General features: G+C 34.5%; 5 protein-coding genes across 6 annotated transcripts; 1 reads left to right on the top strand and 4 right to left on the bottom strand.

The window, feature by feature from the left end:
• Positions 1-2,392: 2,392 nt before the first annotated feature.
• LOC21390428 (DNA-directed RNA polymerase subunit 10-like protein) lies at positions 2,393-4,004 on the bottom strand. The gene is made up of 4 exons (XM_024170640.1): positions 3,796-4,004; positions 3,510-3,568; positions 2,862-2,956; positions 2,393-2,688 (listed from the first exon to the last, which is right to left on the bottom strand). The coding sequence occupies exons 1-4, from the start codon at positions 3,829-3,831 to the stop codon at positions 2,663-2,665; spliced, it is 216 nt and encodes a 71-aa protein (XP_024026408.1). The 5' UTR covers positions 3,832-4,004; the 3' UTR covers positions 2,393-2,662.
• Positions 4,005-6,147: 2,143 nt separating this feature from the next.
• Positions 6,148-9,570, bottom strand: LOC21390427 (dolichol-phosphate mannose synthase subunit 3). The gene is made up of 4 exons (XM_010105872.2): positions 9,461-9,570; positions 7,218-7,350; positions 7,004-7,111; positions 6,148-6,329 (listed from the first exon to the last, which is right to left on the bottom strand). Exons 2-4 carry the CDS (start codon positions 7,317-7,319, stop codon positions 6,267-6,269), a joined length of 273 nt encoding a protein of 90 aa, XP_010104174.1. The 5' UTR covers positions 7,320-7,350; positions 9,461-9,570; the 3' UTR covers positions 6,148-6,266.
• Positions 9,571-10,564: 994 nt separating this feature from the next.
• Positions 10,565-13,870, top strand: LOC21390426 (FHA domain-containing protein FHA2). The gene is made up of 3 exons (XM_010105871.2): positions 10,565-11,348; positions 12,669-12,826; positions 13,378-13,870. Exons 1-3 carry the CDS (start codon positions 10,703-10,705, stop codon positions 13,582-13,584), a joined length of 1,011 nt encoding a protein of 336 aa, XP_010104173.1. The 5' UTR covers positions 10,565-10,702; the 3' UTR covers positions 13,585-13,870.
• Positions 13,871-15,135: 1,265 nt separating this feature from the next.
• On the bottom strand, positions 15,136-17,422 carry LOC21390425. The gene is made up of 4 exons (XM_010105870.2): positions 16,865-17,422; positions 16,629-16,742; positions 16,306-16,410; positions 15,136-15,617 (listed from the first exon to the last, which is right to left on the bottom strand). Exons 1-4 carry the CDS (start codon positions 16,992-16,994, stop codon positions 15,367-15,369), a joined length of 600 nt encoding a protein of 199 aa, XP_010104172.1. The 5' UTR covers positions 16,995-17,422; the 3' UTR covers positions 15,136-15,366.
• A 1,034-nt stretch (positions 17,423-18,456) lies between these two features.
• On the bottom strand, positions 18,457-23,544 carry LOC21390424 (ethylene-responsive transcription factor-like protein At4g13040). 2 transcript variants are annotated; one of them, XM_010105869.2, is made up of 7 exons: positions 23,177-23,544; positions 21,413-21,523; positions 21,066-21,196; positions 20,612-20,705; positions 19,620-19,800; positions 19,144-19,265; positions 18,457-19,003 (listed from the first exon to the last, which is right to left on the bottom strand). In XM_010105869.2, exons 2-7 carry the CDS (start codon positions 21,453-21,455, stop codon positions 18,861-18,863), a joined length of 714 nt encoding a protein of 237 aa, XP_010104171.1. In that variant the 5' UTR covers positions 21,456-21,523; positions 23,177-23,544; the 3' UTR covers positions 18,457-18,860. The 2 variants fall into 2 exon arrangements, with proteins under 2 accessions (XP_010104171.1, XP_024026403.1); XM_024170635.1 differs by lacking the exon at positions 23,177-23,544 and adding an exon at positions 21,803-21,827.
• Between the last annotated feature and the right edge of the window lie 283 nt (positions 23,545-23,827).

Raw genomic sequence — 23,827 nt, 5'->3', positions numbered from 1 at the left:
TTTATTTAGCCAAAAGTTTCCTTTCATCTATACACATATGTAATTAAAGGACCGAATTTTAGATATTAATGCATTTAAAACTTTTTAATTTTGATAAATTACATACTTTATTTTTAAATTAGTAACAACTGATGAGAGTTATTAAATTAACAGTTTGAAATACGAGATTAGCACATGATTTGGTTTGAAAAATGACTGAGTTTTACCTTTTATGTGTGAATCTCTTATCTAATATCCTTAATCTGATGGCACTCATTAGTTATTGGACCTCAATGGCTAATAATTTTAAAGTTTAAGATGCAATTTTTTAAGATTAAAGTTTGTGATGTATTATGTAGAAAAAAATATTTAGAATATAGTTTACTATTAATAATCTTTAGTAAAATATGAAATAGTATTCTATCAGACCATAAATTTTTAGTAGATTCCATCAAATTATAATATTTTTATTTAATTTGATATGATGTTGATTTAATTAGATAGTTAAAAAACTGTACCTAAATTTGATTTGAATTAGAGTTTTTCTATGTATCGATGTACTATGAACTGAAATACAAAAGAAAATAGTAATTCCTTTTTTTTTTCCCTCCATTACTATTCTTAAGTTGTGGGTTGGATTCACACAAAAGTGTAAATAACGTTTTAATGAAAGAAAGTACAGTTTTTTGTCTTTCTTTTCTGTTCTAATTTTCCACAATTGTGACTGAAGAGTAGTTGTACCAATTAGCTTGGGCTGGCAAATAGGGTATGAATAGGACAAAAGGTTGAAAATGTGAATAAACCCTTGAAGAGCAGGCCTACAGGTTGAGTTATAACCATTGCCAAAATTAATTTGTCATTTATAGTCGTGTTGCTTTAATTGGATGGAAAATTTGAGAAAGTTAATAATAGATATATGAACGTCATGGAAATATTTATAAAGAGCTTTAATCTTGTGCCGCGCAATTATATTTGACATATCTGATCCATTTATGAACTTAGAGCTATGTGTTTCATGAAGACGAGAAATTTTGAAATACTAGATAGTCCCAATCATTTAGTTGGAACATTTATTCATTAATAGTGGTGTATTGACTCGTAATGTTTCTGCAAAATTTGTTTTTTTTTTTTTTCTTAATGATGTTTGCAGTGTAGATGTTTTTTGAATGCAGGAAATTAGGCATACTTATTCATCCCTCGAGTATAATTCCCAATAGTGTTTGGCTAGGAAGAAAGTAAACAGCTATAAATGAGAAAATATGTACCATGCACGTGAAACGAATAATTGAATAACTCAAACAAGCCACATGTAGAATGGACCCTACTTATATGACAATTGTCTTAGATCTTAACCCTCTAATTTTAAATGAATCAGTCACTAGAATCAAATGGCTACAATCATGAGCGCTCTTCAATTGCACGACAACGGAAAAATAAGTTAGATTATAACCATTTAGAGAGACGCAACAATAAACTGATTTCCTGAAAATATCTATTGAAGTTGACCAGGGAGAGTTTGCAACTTCCTGGCAAGCGGCATGGAATTTGGGATTCATTGCTTGGAAAGAATGATGGATACGCCTCTTGTTTAAACAGGGTTAATTTCAAATTTAAGTCTCAAAAAATAACGTCTCACCTTGTTTCATATGACTCAAAATAAAAATAAAATAAAAAGAAAAACTCTTCCCCAAAATTTTGCGCCTCTTGTTTAAACAGGGTTAATTTCAAATTTAAGTCTCAAAAAATAACATCTCACCTTGTTTCATATGACTCAAAATAAAAATAAAATAAAAAGAAAAACTCTTCCCCAAAATTTTGTATAGGTTGCAACTCTAATATTTCTATTCTTGAGGGACCAATATTTCAAACGGTTTAATCACGTGTGAGTTGCAAGACTAAAAAAGGACAATTTTTTACAAATCTGTTTAGTTCGTTAATTCGAGTTTTTAATTCGAGTTGAAATGTGACTTTATGTGAAAGTTTTTTACTGTAACAAAAAAATTAGACTGTTTCTGAGAGCTTTTTATTATAACAAAACTCGAATCAAATGAACAAAATCTACATGTTTTAATCACGCGTGAACACCCAAACAAAAACCATGATTAATAAAATCGTTAAAAAACTAACACTTTTTAAAGTAAGTAGCAAAGTTGCAACTTTCAACAAGTTTGGGAAGGAACTTTATGTGATTTTATAGTTGTAAAAAGCAAGGTGAGGCAAATCTTATTCTTCAGGGACCAAAATTAAAATCAACCCTTTTAACGGACACCAATAAAAATAGGACATAATCCAGATCCTAAATGCAAGCTATAGTTTACTGAAGAAATGTGGATCTCTCCAACAAAATATTTTACATTCACCTAAGCTACTGCAATGAGCATGTTATCCGAATCAGATATCTCAAATATTCACATTTTGCAATGAGGAGGTTATCCAAATTCAGAAATATGTAAATTTAGTTCACATGCAGCTCATATATGAGGAACAAACAATCCACAATAAGTAAAAAGGCAAAAAGATCAGTTCTTTCTTCTAAAGAAGTACATCACTATTGTCTTCAGAACTAGTAATAACCCATTGTTCAACCATAAAGGCAGTGATCCAGAAGCATATTCAAACTACTCCAACCTATCATACAAAGCAACCAAATGAAGTCCCTCGCAACGCCGTAAACTCCCCTCCCTCAGCTGCCCTCGCTTTTATCCAGAGCTACACCAGAAAGCAAAAGCATCATAAATACGGTCAAATCAAATCAACTTTTCGAAGAGTCTTATCCATAAGGTATCAACAAAGAAAACTATTGATCCCCAAGCCCAAAACGTAAAAAGTAAAATAAACAACTTTTGCAAGTAGAAGGACAGAGGTACAAAGAGACGACTCACTGTTGTAGTTCAGAAGCTTCTCAATGAGATCAACATGGGTCATGAGCATTCTTCGACAGCAATAACGAACCAAACCCAATGCATCAAGAGCATCTCTGCACGCCAATCAATCAGAAGTCACCACGGGAACTTAATAATGTCTTATATAAGGAAAATCTTGAGATCTTAACCGCAAGGTACGAACAACACCCTACATGTTATGAACCATCAGATCTGTACAAGTATTGTTAGTTTTGCATAGTCTTCCATTTTGATATGATTTCGACCAAATCTAATGTTCAGAAACATGCAATTACACCCAGCCGTAGCAACTTCCAATTTCAAGATTTTTACCATTAACTTGATTATTCCAATTTTATTGCACCCAAGAACAGAAAATAAGAAACTTTCACATGTATCATTAAAGCATTCGAAAATCCTTCACAAACCCTTTTAGTCTCACTGATTTTCACCCCTAAAAGCCATTCTTCCAGAGAGACTCCAATACGGAATTCAACATAAAACATGGTTAGATATTAGCTAAGAAACCGGTTTTACATAGTTTTCCTCAAACAAGCAGGACTATTAATGACCTTAACGATCTTCAAACATATTACACAAAAATCAATATTTCAAGCAAAATAATTGTTTCTAGGAAACTCTACTCACCCTTCAGAATAGTCCGCCTGGAGAAGGTCAAGGTACGTGTCCCATTTGTTCCCAATTACCTACAACAACCAATTTTTCGAAAGAAATTAACAAATAAAAGATAAAAATAAATAGCCATAAAGATTAATTTAATGAAGAAATTGTTCGATGGTTGAGATTTTCAGAGTGGAAGATGGAAGAAAAAATGGTTGTATAAACCCTAGAAAACGTATCTTCATAAAACCCCAGAGAAGAGGAATCGTAGCAGTGAGAAAATGTGGGAAAAGAATAGAAAGTGAGGAAAGACCTTGCCGCAGGTGAAACAACGGACTGGTATTATCATCTTCTTCGAGTTCTCGTCCTTCTCCCTCCTTGAGCGGCGTCTCTGTTTTCCGGAGACTGGAAACAAAAGCCTTTTCACTTGGAGAGACGCGAGACAGATGGGATTTTAATGGAATGGAGGTGCAGTCTAGAATTGGTAGCCTAACGAGAAAAGGCGAACAAGTCTGAAAATGAGCCGTAATGGGCCGCAGTTTATGTAAAAAGGGCCGGGCGCCTTTTATAGATTTTAGATAATTGCACGCAAAATTTCATACTTAGATAAAATTTAGCAAAATTTTCAAAATATTATAAATATAATAAAAATGACATCATTATTATTATAATGATGTCAATTTTCGCATTATATATATAATTATATAGTTATTATTTTAATAATATCAAAATTTTATTATTGTAGTAATATTTTAAAATTTTTATTATATTTAAACTCTATTTTTGAAATTTTACTTGAGGGAAAAAGCTCAAAATGTTAAAAAAGTATTATTATGTTACTCCTCTCAAAAAATAATAATTTTTATTTAATTAATAAAAAATACAAAAATTATAATGACACTCAATTATTTAAATATAAATAATTAGTCTGCACAAAATTATGTACTTTTTTCAATTCTTTTAATAGTATGATTTTAAATATAGCAAAATTTTTAAATTTACAAGAATAATTACACTACATCACAAATTTGTAAAAGTAAAGTTGAGATATATGCAAATATGATAGTAAAAATTACATAATAATTATTTTAGTGAAATTCATGGTTATATTATAAAATGACACATTAGCTATTTTGATGATGTTAATTTTTAACTATTTGTAACATATTCAAAGTCTTTTGTCATATTTCAACATGATTTGTAAAATTTTACCGTATCTCTAAAAGGGTTTTAAAAAAAAAAATCAACTCCCTTCTTTAGTTTTATGCCCCTGCCATTCTTCTTAACCTTTTGTTTTCTTTTCATGTTATAATTAATAGTTTTATACCAATATGCCATCCCATGTTGAATTTGTATGAAATTATAGGCGTTTTTCAAATGTAAACAGATCAAACAGAAACGTATGTAACGGAAGTACACGTCGGGCTGAAAAATGAAGACTAAGACAGGAGTTTCGTGGAAAATAGAGAGGCCCTTTATCGGATTGGATTGGAACCGACGACTCATTTATGAATTTTATTAGACCCAGAAATGATACATTGGAAGAATCTTTTGAGTCTTCTAATATCAATAGGTTGATTGTTTCGCTCTTGTATCTTTTAAAAATAGTAAATTTAAATAGTTGTATTATGGGACTTGTTCCCTCTTTAACTCGGCGCTTTATAGATAGGCATTTTAATTGAGAATGCGGTCCTACTACTGAGTCAAAGAGAGCTTCTGCACATCTCTCCAAGAGATACGGGCTAGATAAACCAACCCATGTTTCTCTGCCCCAATTAACGACATCTCTTGCTAAAACTCTTTTCCATTCTCCTGCAGTATCTTCACCGAATCCACTAATCTGGATTCTGCACTCATCATTATACATACCATTGCGAACTGTTGCCCTTTATTGTCTTCTCTGGTGTCGGCCACAGTCCAAGAAGTAGTCTTTTATGGCTAACAAGAAGACAATTGCCAAAATCTTCATTAGTTAGGAGAAGAATCCGCAAGAATCGGATTTTTTGAGGAACATACACCCAATGCATTATTTGATCCATATTGATGCAATTCAGCCAGTTGAAGAAGACTGGCCCCTGCCAATAATCGAAGGGGACAGAAACCACAGCTTGATGCGAGTACGAACTGAAATATGGAAACTTCTTTGCCATTTGGATCGGATAATTTATGGAGGAAATCGGCTCCTGTGAAGCGAATGAAGAGAAGCTCTTCGAGCTTTCTCCGCCATCGGCTTATGTAGTGGTCGGTCGATCAAGGCGGATCACTTTGATAGAGTTTGTAAGTCGGTCTATGGAACCTTTTGGGAATCTAGTTAAGAAGCTACTCGTTTATGAGTTTCTAAAGTAAACAAATTTTGAAGCCGATTTCAACCTGCCACAAATTTCTTCCACACCTCAAGAATCACAATGCATAGGAACTCTGTCCATGCTCTACTCTGTTACTTCAATATCAAGACACATGATTAAAAAGTATTTCTCAAACTCTTTTTTTTTTTTTTTTTGTACGTCAGACAATCAAAGTATAGGCCGAGCCGCCGAGGGTGTGTATTTGTTGTAAAGGTTAAAACACAAAAATGGTTATCCTAAACCTGGCAGTCTTCCTAAATTTTTTTCCATCTCAAAAAGTGTTTTTTTTTTTTTTTTTTTTTTTTTTTTTTTTCAAAAAATTTTTTTTTTTTTTTTTTTTTTTTTTTTTTTTTTGTGTGGTGCTTTTAATGACCATATGCGCAGATTCAGTGAAGCTCAAAGTACAGCCCGTAGAGGAGAGAAAACTGAGTTCACGGTCTCAATCAGAACCGCTCACATCGACTCCTCTTTGCTTCAGAAACTCCTTGGCTTCAACTACGTCCTACAAGACATATATCAAAGTATGAAGCTATGAATAAATGTGTTAGGAAACTCAAAAAATAATACTACTTTCTTCCGTATCTAATTCCCTTGTACGTACATCTCCGATGTAAATATTGATGATAAATGCTATATTTGACACAAAAACAGGTGAAGAAAAGACATTTGCTATGTTGTTCTATTTGTGCTCCAATACATGATGCTAGTTCAAATGCCGTATTTACTTTTGACATAAAATTTTAAGTGTTGGCACTCAAGCAAACTTTTAATTTCTAAATAATTTGAAAATGACAATATTGTAATGTTAAATTAAAAAAAATCAACACATCAAACTAATAGCAATCAAATTCTCACCAAGTAAACATATGTCAAATTTAGCATAAAAAATAACAATGCATTGGAGAACCTCCTTAAAAAAATAAAATAAAAAATGAAAAAAAAAACACTCAAATGCCAAAATTTAACATTGACATACTAATTTGGCATTGCAGGAGGTCTTACTTTTTTATGCTTAATAGTTAGAGGAACCTACTTGCAAGTTACACCCTCAAAGAACCAAGTCATTAAACACCACAAACATGATACCAGAGGAAGCGACATTAAAGATCAATAGTTGGGAATTATGTTATAAGAACGTGTTAAGTAATCTTTTAACAATATAAGAAGTTTAATTACCTGCTGCAAGAGTACAGCTTCATGAGGACAAGTTGGAAATCGCATGAGACCAACTCCAACCATTAATAGACCATAGCATCCAAGAGACACAATGGAATACATTGGTAGCTGGGAAGAAGATGAAACAGGAATAATGAGTTTTATGTAAGAGAAAAACAAAATGTGAAAAAAAAACTATTAAAATTAGCTGAAAGTGAAAGGTGATACAACTCACCAACCAAGTATAACTATGAGGAAGAACAGATGTCTGCAAGAGACCAATCCACAGAGCAGAAACGGCCACCAGCAATGTGATAATCTTTATAATGCGCTTCATCCTTTTAGTGATAAATAGAAGCTCCTACGTCCTTCACCAGATTTAACAAAACATGTGAAATAAAAAAGGGGAAAAAAACATTTTAATACAACATGTTGCGAGCACAAAAGGAAACGTGTATCTGGAAGTGGCTTTCATTAGTGATTATCTATGAGGTGTGTTTACTCCACATGAAAAGGACAGGGAAAAGGAGGAGTATGTCTCTCTCATACTTAATCATGGGTTTAGTTACAAAATTAAGAACCGCAGTTTGGCGGGCTCCACATAGTATAGAGAATGAGAAAAAGTGAATGTCAATATTTGCACCCGTTTGTATCTATTCCTGATTAAAAGGAATAAATGCTAAATTTACTTAAATACTAGCTTATCATAATATTCCTATTCTTAAGTTTAGTACACATGTAAAAGAGAATTGGATTGTTTCTCATTCCACATTCTAATAGGTGTAAAGACTAGAAAAGAAATCAATAATCCCCATTCTCTGTTACTTTCCTTTTCAAACTCATTACCTTCCCCATTACGTCGATTATAGTTTGGTAAACATGCACATAGTGAGATACGCAATATAACATATATTCACGCAACCAAATGCTCATAGTTTCTGCAGTTCAACAAACACTAAATCAAAGAAACAAAATATTCCCTCAGCAAATGCACTTGAGGAAAATGGATTAAAACATTTTGCAAAACAACTGCCATCAGAAAGGGATATGGGTCATGAAGTTATTTCATTATCCCAGTGCGATACGATACTAAACCGGAATGTCAAAGCCCTTGCGCAATTTCCCAACATCATTTGGCAGTTTCACTAGAACTCAACGATTTCATATTTTTATTATTTTTGCAAAAAATACCTGTGCTTAGACCAATCAATCATCAGAAGTACAACAATAAGCCAAGCACAAATACAACACCCAAACAAATAATAAAATAAAATAAACTTTTCTTTGCTTCCAACGCCACAAAAGAAAAATGAAAACTATACTGTAGTGATTAATGAAAACAGCAGATCAGGAATTTCGACCCAAAACAACTAGAAGATTTCCAAACCTCAGGCAAAACAAAGAAAAAGATATTTCATCAGTTTTCGGAACTAGGAGGAAAAACTCAATAGGCTTGTTTCTAACTACTGAAATTTCGGGATTTTTTTTTTTTTTGTTCTTTGTCAAAGCAGAAACCAACATAGACCGCTAGAAGCATCAGTTCGTGCTTAGGAGGACATTCTTATACCTAATACTAGGAGAGGGAGAGGTAGACTAAGAATTACGTGGACCGAAGTCGTTAGGAAAGACATTCTAGATCTAGGCCTTCAAGAAAGTTTAATTCGAACAGAGTCGTGTGAAAAAGTGAGACCTGTATAGCCGACCTCAATTAAATTGGGATTAAGACTTGTTGTTGTTGTGAAAGCAGAATGGCAAAAGAGATTTCATCAAACATAATTGAAGAGAGACAAGCTTATCTCAAAGTTTCAAGATCTCTAAAATCTCTTCTTGCTCCAAAAAGTTTCGATGCAGAGAGAGAGGCAGAAGAAGGGAAAAGAGGACGAAAGGTGAAAAGGAAGGAGAGAATGGAAGCATGAAAACGGCGAGGTTAAAGTAAAGATTAACTTCTCCACAACTTTCTTATGTTATGGGGTCTTCGTTTCTTATGTTATGGGGTCTCGAAGACTGAAAATCTCGCCGTTTTCATGCTCCCATTCTCTCCTTCCTTTTCACCTTTTGTCCTCTTTCCCCTTCTTCTGACTCTCTCTCTGCATCGAAACTTTTTGGAGCATTTTAGACATCTTGAAACTTTGAGGTAAGCTTTTCACACTTTTCAGATATATAATTGAACAAGTTTTGCATTTCAAGAGTCAGAATAGGCTAATATGACCTTGTTTCTTTTTTTTTTTTGAAATAAGTAAGTTGTATTCCAATTAAACAATATAACAAACTGAAGAAAAGACAACACATATTTAACGATATTTTAAGAGAAATTGCTCATAATTTCCCACCAAAAATCAATATCATCAAAACAATTTGAAAGCAATTGCTCATAGTAATCAAAATAATCATTCATCATCATCAAAAAAGTAAAAGAACGCAATTTTTCCAGGCTTCCTTCGTACTACCATTTTAGAGAGAGGAGAGAGAGAGAGGAACCTGGCGGCGGCGATTTTTCCGGCAACGGCGCGGTGGATCGAAAGGCGACGGCAGTCGGTCGACGGAAGCGCGGTGCAGAAGGGTGAGAGAGAGATGCGGTCGGGGGCTGGGAAGAGAAAGGAAAGAGAGAGAGAGAGAAGATTAGGGTGAGAGAGAGATTAGGACATCATTCATTTTATTAATTTGAGTTTTGTTACAGTAAAAAATTCTCAAAAATAATCACATTTAACTTTTTTATTACAATAAAAAATTCTCACATAACATCACATCTCAACTCGAATTAACGAACTGAACAGCCCAGGACAATATTAATTTTTTGAAAAAGTGAATAACCGAAGAAGATTTTAAAATAATTTTATTTTTTTGTATAAAAATAAAAATAAAAATATTTTTAATTTTAGATATAAATTATTTTTAAAAATATATTTGATAGTTTTATTAATAAATTATTTTTAGCATAAAAAAATTTATTAATGTCTCTATCTACTTGAGAAAGGAAAAAATGAAAACAAAAAAGTCATTTTTCATTTCTCTTCTATTTTATACTAAATCAAAAAATCTTTTTTATTTTTATTTTTTATCTTTAATTGTGTCAAATATCGTTTTAGAATCGTTTTTATTTTTTCTTTTTCAAAAAACATTAAAAAAACAAGAACAATTCTAAACACAACATTAAAATTACCTCATAATATGAGGATGTGAAACATAGACTAGTTTTAAAAAAATCTAATAATTATATTAAATATGAGAATCTCATTCTCACTCTCAAAATTACCGTATGCCCCTTAGCATAATAAAAATAACAAAACATAATAATAACATGAAAATGACTATTTTAGAAACGGCAATAAATAGTCATAAACGAGAAAATAGACATAAATAGTTATTAAAAAAAAAAAAAAAGAAACGGCAATAAATTAGTAAATTGGTTGAAAACGACATGAACATGTAAACGACAACATTTCATAAACGGCGGCAGTTTTTGAAACGACAGAAGAATTGAATATTTCCACAGATGGCCTCCGTATTAGACACTAATTCCAAGTTGATCCCCATTTTACCCAGAACAAAAACGCTACCCTGATATTTGTTTTTGGCAAAAAAAAATAAAAGAAAAGATGTACAATTGAGACCAATTTACCAAAAGCTAGGGAAACTCTGTCTTCCGTTCATCACATTCCCCGTCTTCTCCAAACCCCGATCTCTCTCTCTCTCTCTCTGCAAATTCCCGATCCAATTCAAATGGCGACGGCGAGCAGCGACGTGGAGGCGGGGTTCGCGAAGCTACAGGGCGAGGACTTCGAGTACTACATGCAGACCTACTCCATAATTCTCGGCCGCAATTCCAAGAAATCCACCGTTGACGTCGACCTCTCCAGTCTTGGCGGCGGAATGAACATCTCCCGCCACCACGCGCGCATCTTCTACGACTTCACGCGCCGTCGCTTCGCCCTCGAGGTCCTCGGCAAGAACGGCTGCCTCGTCGAGGGCGTCCTCCACCTCCCCGGCAACCCTCCCGTCAAGCTCGACTCCCAAGATCTCCTCCAGATTGGCGACAAGGAGTTCTACTTCCTCCTTCCCGTTAGGAGCATCCTCGGCGGGCCGATCGGGCCCAGGCATTACGTGGGCCACGCCTCCTCGGCTGCGGCGACCGGGGCGGTGGTTCCGGCCCATTACGGTTACCACATGGTTGGGCCGGGGGCGGCGGGGCCCGGAGCGATGGTGAAGAAGGGTAGGGGAAGGGAATACTACGAGGAGGAGTACGACGATGAAGATGAGAATGTTGGCGGTGGAAGCAGTGGGAAGAAGATGAGGAGAGATGGCTATGATGGTTATGGCTATGGCGGTGGTGGTGCTGGAGGGTCAGGCGGCAAGGCTGGAGCATTAGGTTAGTTTTTTGAGACATTAATATTTCGTTGGAAAGTATAGCAGTACACGGATGGTTTTTGGATTGTACATGAAAATTGAGATAAGCTTTCTGAGAAATTAACTTTCGTTGGAAAGTTTAGTAATGGATGGTTTTGGATTGTATATGAAAAAAGAGATATAAAGGATGTGATTCTTGGATGATTACTAATACGTTGATATACAAAAGATATGATTTTTGGGTAATTTCTTATAGTTGTGTTCTTTGATTCTTGTTGTTGGACAAGATTATTATCCATTTAATTTTTTTGGAATAGGTAATTGTTATTTGGGATTTTATCTTTTGTTGGTGTATTATTGTCGAGGACTTTGTGATGAAGAATTGTCCTAATTGATATTCTAAAGAACTGAGAGCATCTCGGATGCAGTTCCCCCAACGCCAAATTTTTGCATTTGAATAGGAAAATCGCACCCCAGTGCAATGCTATTTTGGTGTGAAATTTGGCACCGTGTCAAATTTGGCAACAAGTATAGCATATGCCAAATTTTTCTATTTGATTATTTGGTTGATGTTGTCATTTTCATATTATTTCATATTTAAAAGTTTACTTTTACAAGTTCAAAAGTTCTATGACAAAAAGTAGTTATAGCATTTGAAATAGCTATGAAACGCAATTTTCTCACTTTTTCATTGACAAATATAGGATTGGCATTGACATTTGCATCGGAGATGGTATGAGAATATATTTGAATTGAACGCAACTACTTATCTCAGTGTTTTTGGTTGAAAGCTATGTTCTCAAGGTTTTTTGCACATTTTGGTTTGGAGAGTTCGTCACCAAGTTGGACAGATGTTTTCTCTGTACATATTTATACTTCATCTGCATTTTAAATTATGTACAGATAAGATGGATATGAATTGTGCTGGTGTGTTATATGTATTCATCTACTTAGAATCGATTCTGAAAATGGTTAGAGTTCAGATTTAGCTGGTGAGGAGAATCTGGCTGAAATGTTGGTTCAAGTTCAATTCTTAGCTAAAAGTTCCAGCAGAGTATTCTTTTCTTTTTAAGGTGATTTTGGGTCCTTATCTTACGGTTCCACAAATTATTAGTTGCCTCCAATTTCTGTGGTCTTCTCATGGTTTCTTAAGTTCATCTCATGTATCCATATCCTAGGCTTTTTTTTTTCTTTCTTTCTTTTAAAGAAATGGAATTCAAATTACCAGCATACTATCTGTCAAAAGAAACGAGGACAAAAAGAAATCAGCATTCCATTCAATACAACGCTTGCACCCAATAGTATGAACATTCACAAGCGTGGTATTATTCTGGTCCTGCAGAAAAGAAGGGAGAGGGAAGGTCAAGAGTCGATCGAGAAACCGATAACCAACAACTTCTTCAGTTGGAGGAAAAAGATGTGGTGTCATCTGTTGCTACTGTGCTTTCTGATCTTTGTGGTCCTGGAGAGTGGATGCCTATGGAGAAACTTCATACTGAGGTTAGTGTTCATAATCCTGTGCTAGCTTTCATTTCCGGGTTTGTCGAGTGAAAGGACCTACCCCTACCCCTGCCGTATGGGTGCAAGTGTCTTTTGTAGTAGATAACGTTCTTTTCTATATTGGAGCCGTGATTAGTCTGTCTTTTCTGTCTCCACATTCCAATTTGGTCCATCTGTATATCTATAATATGCTAGTATGTTAGATGCAAAAGTCATTTGAGGGCCCCTTGCGTTCCCGGACCGTTTTCCCTTTCCTTCTTTTTGACTTATGCAAGAAAAAAGCACCTTCTAAACTGATTTTCTTCCGTTTCTTTTCAATTTACAGAACCACAAATTCTTTAACATCAGGTCATGCTTGTAGTTACTTACTGTACAATTGAATTTGGGTCCTTGTGTCGGGTCTAGTTGTATATTTACACTGCACGCATTATGTTCCATGCATTCATTTAGATTTATTTCTCAAGGCATGTATAATAAATTATAAATATACACTTGTTAACTCTGTGATGTGAACTTTGAAGAGCCCTTAATCAGCTTCTACTGTTGTTCAGTTGGTGGAGCAGTTTGGTAACGTTTGGCATCATAGTCGAGTAAGGAGATATCTTACACCCGAGTATCCTGGTTCTGAAGCAAAGGGAAAACCGTGGTGCGGCTTGCTGATGTTGCTTAGAAAATACCCAGAACACTTCGTCATCAACACGAGATCCAAGGGCAAGATCACCCTCGAATTTGTCTCTCTCGTTTCTCTCCTTTCATAGAAAATGAGGCACGCCATAGAGTATGCTTGTGCTGTTTGCTGACCATTGAAAGTTTAGTTAATACGGCTGGTGCCACTGCTAATGGCCAAACTGTCACTCCCAAATTATGTCAACTACTTGTTTTGTCGTCACCTGTAAAATGTTTAATCTTTATGGACTTATTTTAGCACGCTGTAGGCTTTGTTTTTGCCATTAAACGTTTTTGTAAATCGTGGTTAATGGTTGTAGAACGAATCAACTTCCAAATTTGTTGTGTTTCTCTCCACTCTTGAGAATCAGATCAGAAAACCAGTCAGTCTCTCTCTCTCTCACTCTTGGGCCTTGACCACTGTAGCTCAAAAAGAGAGCAATGAACAACAGGAAACCCTCCGAGGACTCAAAGGTTGAGTAGCCTAAAAAGAGTCCAAGAAGACAGCTTAGTTTGGTATTGCTTTTTTCTCCTAAAATTAGCTTCTGCTTGTAACAGAAGTTGATTTTAGTGTTTGGTAAATCCCCTCAAAAGCGCTTTTTGAAGAATTTTTCAAGAATCTACAGTCAAAATCAGAAGCAGCCTAAAGACAACTTTAGCTTTTAAATTGTGCGGGAATCAACATAATACAATTAATGAAACTTTCATAATACTTTTAATGAAATTTAAAATTTACAATCTTTCCAATCTAAAATTCAGACTCGTAATATAATATAATAGTAATATTACAACAATTAATATCATAATTATATTAATAACTCTAATATTATTATTTCATCATATAATATGATATTATTATTATATTATAATTATTTTAATAATATGATATTATAATTATAATAATTCTAATATTATTATATATTATAGTGTATTACAGTTATATAATATATTAATTATAATATATTTGTTTAATATAATATAATAATGATTATATAATACAATATATTATATTATAATATAATATAGTTGTATTTTTTAATTATAATATAATTGAAATATTAATATTTCTTATGTAATATTAAAATATGTTTTATAATATTGTAATTATATTAACCATTTTAATAATATTATTATATTCTATATCATAATTATATAATATGTTATTTAATAATAGTTTTATTGTATTATATTAAATATAATAATAAATATACATTATATTGTAATTATATATATTATATTATTGTATAATATAATATAATCGTTATTTTTAATTATTTCAGCTATTATTTTAATAATATTATTATATTATATATCATAATAATTTTTTTATTATATTAAATATAATAATAAATATATATTATATTGTAATTATATATATTATATTATAGTATAATATAATATAGTTGTAATTTTTAACTATCCACAACAATTCAACCTCATGATTTACTAAATACTATTATATTAATTTTAAAATCAATACAACTACTATAATTATAGTTTACCAAACACTCAGTTGTTTTTTATAACAGCTGCTTATTCTTTTAGCACAGTTAAAAGTAATTTTTTTAAAATCCACAGTACTACCAAACTAAGCGAAGAACTAGGTTAATTTGCAACGAATTCCAAAACAGAATAGTCTTTGTGAACATTTGACCAACAAATGAGATGTTTCAAAATGTATGTGGGATACAACTGCGCCAATCTCATTTTTATAACTTATTAGAATATGTAGTTGTATTCGCAAACTCAACTTCAGAATGGAGATCATTATACAGAAACGCCACAAGAGCGTGAGGGAGTAGGGGAGAACATCAAAATTAGCCCCCAGGAGCAATTATCGACATACAAACGAAAGACAAGAAAAGAAAGCAGTCTCAAGACTTTTCTTTGTTTAGTTTGCCAAGTACCCTCTCTGCATAGAGCTGCTTTTCCCGAGCCTCTTTTTTAGCTTGCGCTTCCTCGTCAAGCACTTGGATAGGAGACCAATCAGGCAATTTGAACCAATTTTTCTTCTCCTCCTCTGATATATCCCTAAAGCTCGCTTTTAGTTTGTTGATAACAAAATCCAACGTTGTCCCCGCAACGGCAAAGATGACCGAGTATTTTGCAGCACCAGCCGGACCACCTAGCCAAAAACAAACAAAACAATTCAACCAGGCAACTTTCAGATAAAAACAACAATAGCAAATGTAACAGTTAATAACAATCAACTCCTTTTACAAAACAATTGACTTAAAACAATAATCTTGCATGTTCCGACCCTGCGAAACTAGACCTATATATCCCATGGATACCTAATATCTGGTCGATAATGGCATTGGTTGGAGTGAAATAAGTCCAAGCTGGAAAAATGTTCCAACTACGCTTATATGTCATCCTAAATCTGAGAAAGAGAAATTTTCATCTCCATCTAGCCCAAGGCTATTTCATTAACGCAGAAACATACGACAGCTTAACACAACTTAATTCAACACTCCAAACGCAGGCAAAATGTTCCCAGTTCTAATATCAATATTTGTTCTCATAGACTTTATATACATATGCCCTTCATCTGAACAATATGACATTCTGCAATACCAGATTAGAGACTATGTCAATGGTACGCTACAATGAAAGAGAAAAGCACTTATCAACTGGCCTTAAAATGGAAATGGAACACAAGTCGAAGCTAGTCTAAATAAGAGTGGACTAATACCATCCTTTTTTCTATCTTAAAGTTTTAAGGCAAGCACAAGAGTACACACATAAAGAAAGTGAGAAAGATATATAGATATATATATGTATGTATGTTATATATATAAATAGAATCTAACCCTGAAGACGCCCAAGAATTGCACCACTAAAAACGCCAGCAATTGGAGAGTTGAAAAGATCATCTGGGTCTGATTTTCGGGTCACTCTAACAAACTCACGCGTCCCTGTCAAATCCAAAAAACCATAAAGATGGACACAATAACACACTGTCTAAGGAGAAACTACAAAACAAGATCAAGGTCAAAAAGAGAGCTGCGGTAAATCACGCTATAGAATTTACCAGAAATTCAAAACTAACTAATCCGTATAAACACATTCGGATCACTTGGGAAGTTTCAAAAAGCTGATATTGAATTAGAAAAGCATAAAACTTTTTACTTACCGCAGTAGCAACCAGTTACGATGGCGAAATTAGTGGCGTAAGTCGCAGCAATGTCGGCAAGACCGTGAACTTTTCGGTGCTTCGACACCAACCCAACTCCTCCTCCGACAATCCCTGCTCCCCCAATATAAATTTCAACCATGATCATAAACTCATCAAGACGCTGAATATTTTCAATCAAAATTAGAACCCAAAAAAAAAAAAGAATTCAAATGACAACAATAACAATTAACAACCTGCGAGAAGAGTGGGGATGAAGACGCGCTCCTTCCAACCATCAGAAGATGTTGAAGAAGGGGACGGTGGTGATGATGGTGATTGTGATGGACCCTCTCCTTCTAGGGTTTTCGGAGTACCCGAAGCCATTTTATTTTTTTTTTAATGTGATTATTGGAAAATTTTCAATACTTTGGTCGGTTTATTTTGGGCTATTCCGACTCCATTGAAGGAGATTAAGGTAAACAAGCGACCTAATGCGGTGGAATTGTGGCGGTGTAGGGTTGTGGCGGGTTATGTTGTTCGGCTCCGAAATCTAATCTGCCGCTTGGAATGGATTGACAGACATCGGTTACTGAAACGACAACGAAGTTAAGATCAAAATGAAAATGAAGATGGCCTTTAAAACGACATCATGAGGGGATGCGACAGTGATATGGGCGGCCAGTCAAAGCCCAAAGGAAACCATAATTTTTGTATAAACGACCAAAACATGATGAACGGCATCAAAAGAAACCCAACTCGAGGAATGATATCAGCTCAGTAAAAACGACATCAAAATAAAGACGGCTATCTCAACAATTTGACAAATGACATTAACTAAGCGACAACGAATACAAAAACAACATCAAAATGAAAACGACAATGGTCTCAAAAAAGACCTCATATGGGAAAAAGATGATATATAACCTGAGCGTTTCCCAAAAATCGATTTTTGGTATGAAAGAAAACGACAATAACTTTATAAACGACAATGAAACCTGATACATGCTTCACGTGATTCACATTGACGGAATAAACCATAAAAACTTGAGAAAAGGTATCAACGGGGTAAAAGACAATGACTTACATCAAAATGAAAACAACAATGGCCTCAAAAAGCGATATCATCTAGGAAAACGAGAATAACCTGAACGACTACCAGAAACGACATTCTATGTTGACAACAACATAACAAACGACTTCGAAAGAAAAAGGGGTGCATCTCTAAAAAGGTCTCACAAGACCGACCGGATGAACGACAACTACTTTGTAAAGATAAACAATATATGATACAAACGACATAAAGCGTAAGGGGAGAACAAGCAATAGTATTAAACAGCAAACTCGATAAAGGAGAATAACTTATATCGTGTTCGAGAAACTAGCCAAAATAACAACGAATGACATTAAAGCGACAAAAACCTCAAAACATAACCTGAAAAACGACAGCAATCCTTGAAACGACAGCAACGATAACAAATTCAAGAAACGACGATAATAAAGAAACCACATCAACAAGGAGTAATAGGGTCATGGAAAGCTTTCTGCACCGAGAGAGATGGCCCGATTCCCAGGCTTGTTTTAATGTAACAGAAGAGAGGACAAGTGAACAACATAAATCGGCGGCAGAAGATTCTGGACCCATTTGGTTGTCGTTGCAAGTAGCAACCGCTTCGCAAAACAAAACATGGCATGAAAAGAACTTTTTTTCTTTTTTTTTTCTCTTTCAAGGGAAAAGAAAAAAAAAATCCATCTGACGTCAAAGAATAATTCGTGCAAACTTTAAGGGAGAAAGCAAACTTACATTGTCGTCTGCACTGGTACATAATTAAAGAAATCCAACACAAGATTAACTCAAATAAATTAAATAAACTATTAATTATGCCCTCGAAAGGATCCCTTCTCTGCATCCAATTTCTCAAAGAAATTTTCAGTACAGAAGCACATATGAATAGATACTTAGTTAGAAAGTTCTCAACAATGAGAAAAAATTTAATAATAAATAACTATAGCTCTCAGTAATAGTATACTGGAGCAGGGATAATGATAAATTAACTGACATAGGCGACTATAAGGTATATGCTATAGTGAACTCTTTATTGGGAATTTGCTTATACCATAAAACATTAATGAAATCTACCATGATCGACCCTTAATATGGGACTTTTATACACCCAAAAAATGGAGGCCTATTTGCTAGAAACTTTACTGTTAGAACTTGAAGATCCATGCATTGTGCCTGAACCATAATTCTCAAGAGACCGAACTGTCTGGCTCCATCTCTTCTGAGCCGGAGAGATCATAATCCTCATTCTTGATGTCCAAGTCATCGTCGTTTTCCAATGGCGACGGTTCAGACATCTTCTCTGGCTCAGCTCCAACCCTTCTTCTGTGCTCTGGAATATATATATATAATATATATATATTCAAAGTAAACTCTTTAAAGATCCGTGACATGACGTGTAAAAACTAAAGAAGATTGAAAGATTTTCTTTCTTAATTCTTACGATACATTATGAGAGGAAAGTTTCTTTACTTTTATGTGTAATAGCATGCCGGGTCTTTGCCAAGAACTCATCCCATTTGAATTGTCTCAGCTCTTGTTTCTCTTCCTCTGAGAGCTCGAAATTTGGCTCCCTCCCACACATGAAAGCAGCCCTGTAAATCAGGAGTCGTGAGTTTTAATGTAATACATATGTTAATATATGTACATCAACATGTAAGGTTTACAAAAAACCAATAAAATCTCTCCCCTCCTTTGGCCTGTAGGGAAAATGGAATACTACTGAAACGTCTAAAATATAGAAGACAATGCCACTTTGGTTAAACGGGAGAATGTTAAATTTGTGCTCTTCCAAACTTCAACAAGCTCGACGTTGAACTGTTTGTAAGAAAGGTTCAAAGACTGTAAAATGAGATCTTTTTTTTGATATTTTCGGTATTAATTTAAATCAAATCTTAGTACGTACTGCTAGTAGTAGCTCATCAAGTAAAAGATGGTGCAAGTACTACCTGTCATACAAGCGAGCAGCCTCTTCTTGTGAACCGACCGTTCCCAAGTGGATTTGTTTCTTGTCAACTTTGATTGCTGCCTGCCATTTCATGTTCTTGAAGTAGACACCTCTCATTAAACATGGTTCCTGGTTTTGAAAATGCTTTCTTCTGTGCCTCTTTCTGCGTTTTATAGGTGGCCCTGTACAATTTTGAAATGGCGTGTCATAAAGTCACATTGCCGCACAAGCATAAATTCAAGGCACATTTAATAGTTTGTGTAACCTCTATAAAAAGATGAAACTAGTTCTGAGAAATTCAAGATTCATGTTATTGATTAAACCCATCAAAGAGGATTTTATTTTACCCATGTCCATGAAAATTACAACAAAATTGTGAAAGTAACATTGCAAGCAAAAAGTCTTCTCAAAGAAAATAAAGAAAGTCTGAAAGAAAACGTTAGTGTATCAGGATATATGAAGATAAAAAATCATTTCAATGGTTTTGACAAACAAAATAAAAGATTTGCGTTTATTTACAAGAAAAAAAAACCCGATTTATAGGACATTATTACTTAAAAAAACCATTTTGCTGACTGTGCACGAAATAATGAAGATGCAGAAAGAGGAAGTCCAGAAATCTCATTCCCGGACCTATGAATGGATAACTCTGACTTTCTAAATTGTTAGATATAAGCATTTATAAACTAAGTCATCGGGGAAGGAAATTGCATAAGGAAAACATCATAATAATAGTGCAAAATTCAGCCATAAAATTGAGTTGAATTTATATGGAAAATGATCAGACAAAAGCTGAATTGCTCATCGTCTTGTCGCAATTCTATTTCAGTTTTCTTATGGATTCCAATAATAGGATCTACGTAACACATCATGTACAAATATGTGTATATATAGAGAGAGATTGTATCAGTGCATTTAATAAAAAATTCTAACTCTCAATTTGTATAGTATTGACTCGAGCATCAATACATAGATATAGTTGAAGCAACGAACCTGCAACTTGTTGGTTCTGCTGCTCTCTTTGAGAGCCAGACAAGCCAGAACCAGATAAGTTCGATGATCCAGGTTCTCCTTTGACACTCACATCCTGGTGAAAACCACATGATAAATAGAAGATAAGTTCAAAGCATAAAATAGAAACCATACATTTTTTTTGTTTACATTTTATAATAACGAATATAGTTTTCTTATATAAAAAGATGGAATTCTTACGCACCTAACTTTTACAAAGAATTAGTTGAGAAGTGTACGTTTTTATCATATCTGTTCATTATGTGCCAGTTAACAAGACCAAATGATTAATTAAGAATTTAGCAACATTCCAATTAAAGCCAAAGAAGGCAATACTCGTGTTAAGCCATACTCACCCCCTTCGGGCACACCACAAGAAGTTACGTTCGAAAATAGTGTTATATTATAATGTGGCTTAACAGTTACCCATACTTACCCCCTCTGCATTTTTTCTGTCGTCTGAAGCTACAGGATGCACACTGTTAGATCTGGTGTTCTGTGTAGAATTTGCAGGAGCAATTTCATTGGCAGAAAACCTAGGAAGCAGAGTAAGGACAGAACTTCTCCCTGCAAAGGCCCAACAATTTGGTAAATAGTGTCAAGGAGTTATAGAGCACGAACTATTTAACTGTATTTTAACTAAAGCTTAAAAAATAAATAATAACTAAATAAATAACCGTTATTTTATTTTTTGTATCCGGACAATGAAGTGAAAGAAACAGATAACATGAGATAAACCAACAAAGAATGATCTTACACGCAAATAGTTCAACTACAATTTACCAGAGCATAATCCCAAGAGTTTGCGCCTCCTTAAGCTCACCATAGTTGCAACCAATCTTCCTAGCAATGCACAACGGTCACTTGATGCCCTTCTCCTATATCACCTCACACCTTGAGTACAAGAAAAAGAAGTGTTTTCAGACGTGTCGCAATACTCAATTTTAGATGGAAATTTTTTTTTCTTTTTTTAAAAAAAAAAAGTAAACCTTTAGTGTAAGAATTAAAGAAGCACATTTAATATGTCATTATCTAAACAAATAACTACATAAGTACACGCGCGTATATGTGTGTGTATGCCACGCGCATTATCTACGTACGTACGCATTAAAAATTGCGAGTATTAAATACTAGATATAAAATAAAACAAGGATTGTAAATAAGTACACAGACCTGAATTGGAAAATAAACTATCATTTTAAGGTCAGCTTCTCTTTATAAGTTAAGAAGGGCAATCTACTCTATTAGTATATTTCCTAACTCCAATCCATGGCCGTCAATTTAATAACAAAATGAGAGAAATGGTCCCAGCTACCCTGTAGTGGAGTAGCTCAGGGGATCATAGCAGGAATTAAATCTCGCTTTCATCAAGTAGATTTTCCTGCATATTATGCAAAGCAAGCTTGGTGAAGAGAATGACTGCCGAGACAGTAGTCCTGATTTCACATCAAGGCTTTTGAAGATTTCCTTTTATTTTTTAAAATAAATGCTATAAAATGCCAAATTGAAAGAAGTGGAAAGAATAATTCGTCAATTGACAAATGTCTACATGGAAAGTCTCAAACCAATTTGGAAAAAAAAAAAAAACAAAAAAAGGGCGAAGGCGCCTTAGAGTAACTACGGTTCATAAGGAGTGAGGTGAAAAACCTCTCATATAAACGTTTTATTCTTTCAAGCCCTACTAAAAGAAATCATCCAGAGAGATCAGAGATGTAAATATGGCTACCTACAATTCCATTGCCAGCTAAAAACACTCCATAACTCACACTATAGAACCAAAAACATAATGGAAAAGGATTAAAACTTCCACCAAAACTTTTTATTTTATCCAAGTCAAATCTGTTCTAGTTTAATCTAAGTGACAATTGAGACCAATGACACTGATGCACAACTTAGTTAACAAATTCCACAGAGTAATTAGAATAGATGCAGTTATACATACATGCATACATACAAACAAACAAACAAAAGATCCAAAAACCATCATGAGCCACGTAAGACAACCATGATTATTGGGTAAATCATCATACAAATTTGTGAAGATTGATAAAACTGTTAGCAAACAATACCTTAAGCCATCTCCAACTTTGCATGTTCAAGCATCATTCATAACCATAATACCCAATATATTAAAATCAAAATCACCCGTCATTGCCAAACAACACAAACAAGAATTCAAAAACCAATTCAGAGGCCTAAAGACCGTGTTTTTAAGAAGTCCATGCTTGAAAAGGTCAAAGTCAACCACAACGACCTCGTACCTACCACCACCTTTCCTGGAGAGACTAACAGTAAGGCACAAAAACCCAGATGCCCAAGTGCGAAATAAACACCAAAACGACATCTAACAATCCGTATGTAAAGCAAAAAAATTAAGACGAACCCAGAAAGCCAAACAACAAAAAGAGCAGTTCTGCGCCTCCAGGCCCGTCGAAGGCGTCAACGCAAAAATGCCCATTACCGCAAACACCAAAAAAAAAACGAAAAAGGACAAAAGAAAAAGGCCAAGAACAAAGCAGTCGAAAGACGAAGTCATTGCGTTTATACCTGAGAAAGAGAGCGAGGAGAGTCAAAGGAGTGAAGAGCGGAATCTATGGAGAAGAAAGCAAGAGAATTTTGGATTTTAAGGAAGGGAAGGTGGCGAGCGCGTAAAGAGGAAGAGAGAGAGAGAAAAAGAGGAGATTGTTTGTGTTGTGACTCATGCATCTACCACCTTTTGTTTTTATTTCTCGCTTTTCCCATTTGTTGTTGTCTTTCTATCTTTTGTTTTTGGAGAGAGAGAGAGGGGAGAGGGAGGGTGGTGGTGGACTGGTGGTGGTATTATGGCTTTCTAGAGAGAGAAAGAGAGGGAGTCTTTTAGAGAGAGAAACAGGAGGTTGAATTGAACACAGATAGAGAGAGGCAAGGCCAAAGGCAACGTATTTGCTTCTGCGTACTTTAGAGGGTTGAAATTTCAGCGCTACCCCTTTGGAGCTTGCCAATTAACATTAGGGATTAGGTATATGCGAAAACACTAGTAATTTACCAAAATTACCCTTGATTTTTTTTTTCTCCATTTTTGTGATTGATTATGTTTTTTAATTTGATTATTTCGAAAGCATGAGGATTGATTGAAGGACGGTCCGTTTAGTACCGCGGCTGAGTGAACTGAGGCTTTAGAGGTTGTTTGGTTGGGAGATTCGTCACTTGATTTGAATT

The sequence above is a fragment of the Morus notabilis genome, unplaced genomic scaffold (assembly GCF_000414095.1).
Source record: "Morus notabilis unplaced genomic scaffold, ASM41409v2 Scaffold158, whole genome shotgun sequence".
Taxonomy (NCBI): domain Eukaryota; kingdom Viridiplantae; phylum Streptophyta; class Magnoliopsida; order Rosales; family Moraceae; genus Morus; species Morus notabilis.
This window is presented reverse-complemented; position numbering and strand designations above follow the sequence as displayed.

Bases quoted from the DNA above. Each gene is read 5' to 3' on its own strand.
- LOC21390428 (XM_024170640.1), bottom strand. From the start codon at position 3,831: ATGATAATACCAGTCCGTTGTTTCACCTGCGGCAAG. The intron at 2,957-3,509 runs GTGAGTAGAGTT...ATTGGCGTGCAG, and splicing joins CAGGCGGACTATTCTGAAGG to AGATGCTCTTGATGCATTGG. The intron at 2,689-2,861 runs GTGAGTCGTCTC...TTTCTGGTGTAG, and splicing joins GAAGCTTCTGAACTACAACA to CTCTGGATAAAAGCGAGGGC.
- LOC21390427 (XM_010105872.2), bottom strand. From the start codon at position 7,319: ATGAAGCGCATTATAAAGATTATCACATTGCTGGTGGCCGTTTCTGCT. The intron at 7,112-7,217 runs GTGAGTTGTATC...TCTTCTTCCCAG, and splicing joins CTCATAGTTATACTTGGTTG to CTACCAATGTATTCCATTGT. The intron at 6,330-7,003 runs GTAATTAAACTT...TATGTCTTGTAG, and splicing joins AAGCTGTACTCTTGCAGCAG to GACGTAGTTGAAGCCAAGGA.
- LOC21390426 (XM_010105871.2), top strand. From the start codon at position 10,703: ATGGCGACGGCGAGCAGCGACGTGGAGGCGGGGTTCGCGAAGCTACAG. The intron at 11,349-12,668 runs GTTAGTTTTTTG...CTGGTCCTGCAG, and splicing joins CGGCAAGGCTGGAGCATTAG to AAAAGAAGGGAGAGGGAAGG. The intron at 12,827-13,377 runs GTTAGTGTTCAT...ACTGTTGTTCAG, and splicing joins TGGAGAAACTTCATACTGAG to TTGGTGGAGCAGTTTGGTAA.
- LOC21390425 (XM_010105870.2), bottom strand. From the start codon at position 16,994: ATGGCTTCGGGTACTCCGAAAACCCTAGAAGGAGAGGGTCCATCACAA. The intron at 16,743-16,864 runs GTTGTTAATTGT...TTGGGGGAGCAG, and splicing joins CATCCCCACTCTTCTCGCAG to GGATTGTCGGAGGAGGAGTT. The intron at 16,411-16,628 runs GTAAGTAAAAAG...TGGATTTGACAG, and splicing joins CGTAACTGGTTGCTACTGCG to GGACGCGTGAGTTTGTTAGA.
- LOC21390424 (XM_010105869.2), bottom strand. From the start codon at position 21,455: ATGGTGAGCTTAAGGAGGCGCAAACTCTTGGGATTATGCTCTG. The intron at 19,266-19,619 runs GTAGTACTTGCA...CCTGATTTACAG, and splicing joins GCTGCTCGCTTGTATGACAG to GGCTGCTTTCATGTGTGGGA. The intron at 19,004-19,143 runs GTAAAGAAACTT...TATATATTCCAG, and splicing joins GCATGCTATTACACATAAAA to AGCACAGAAGAAGGGTTGGA.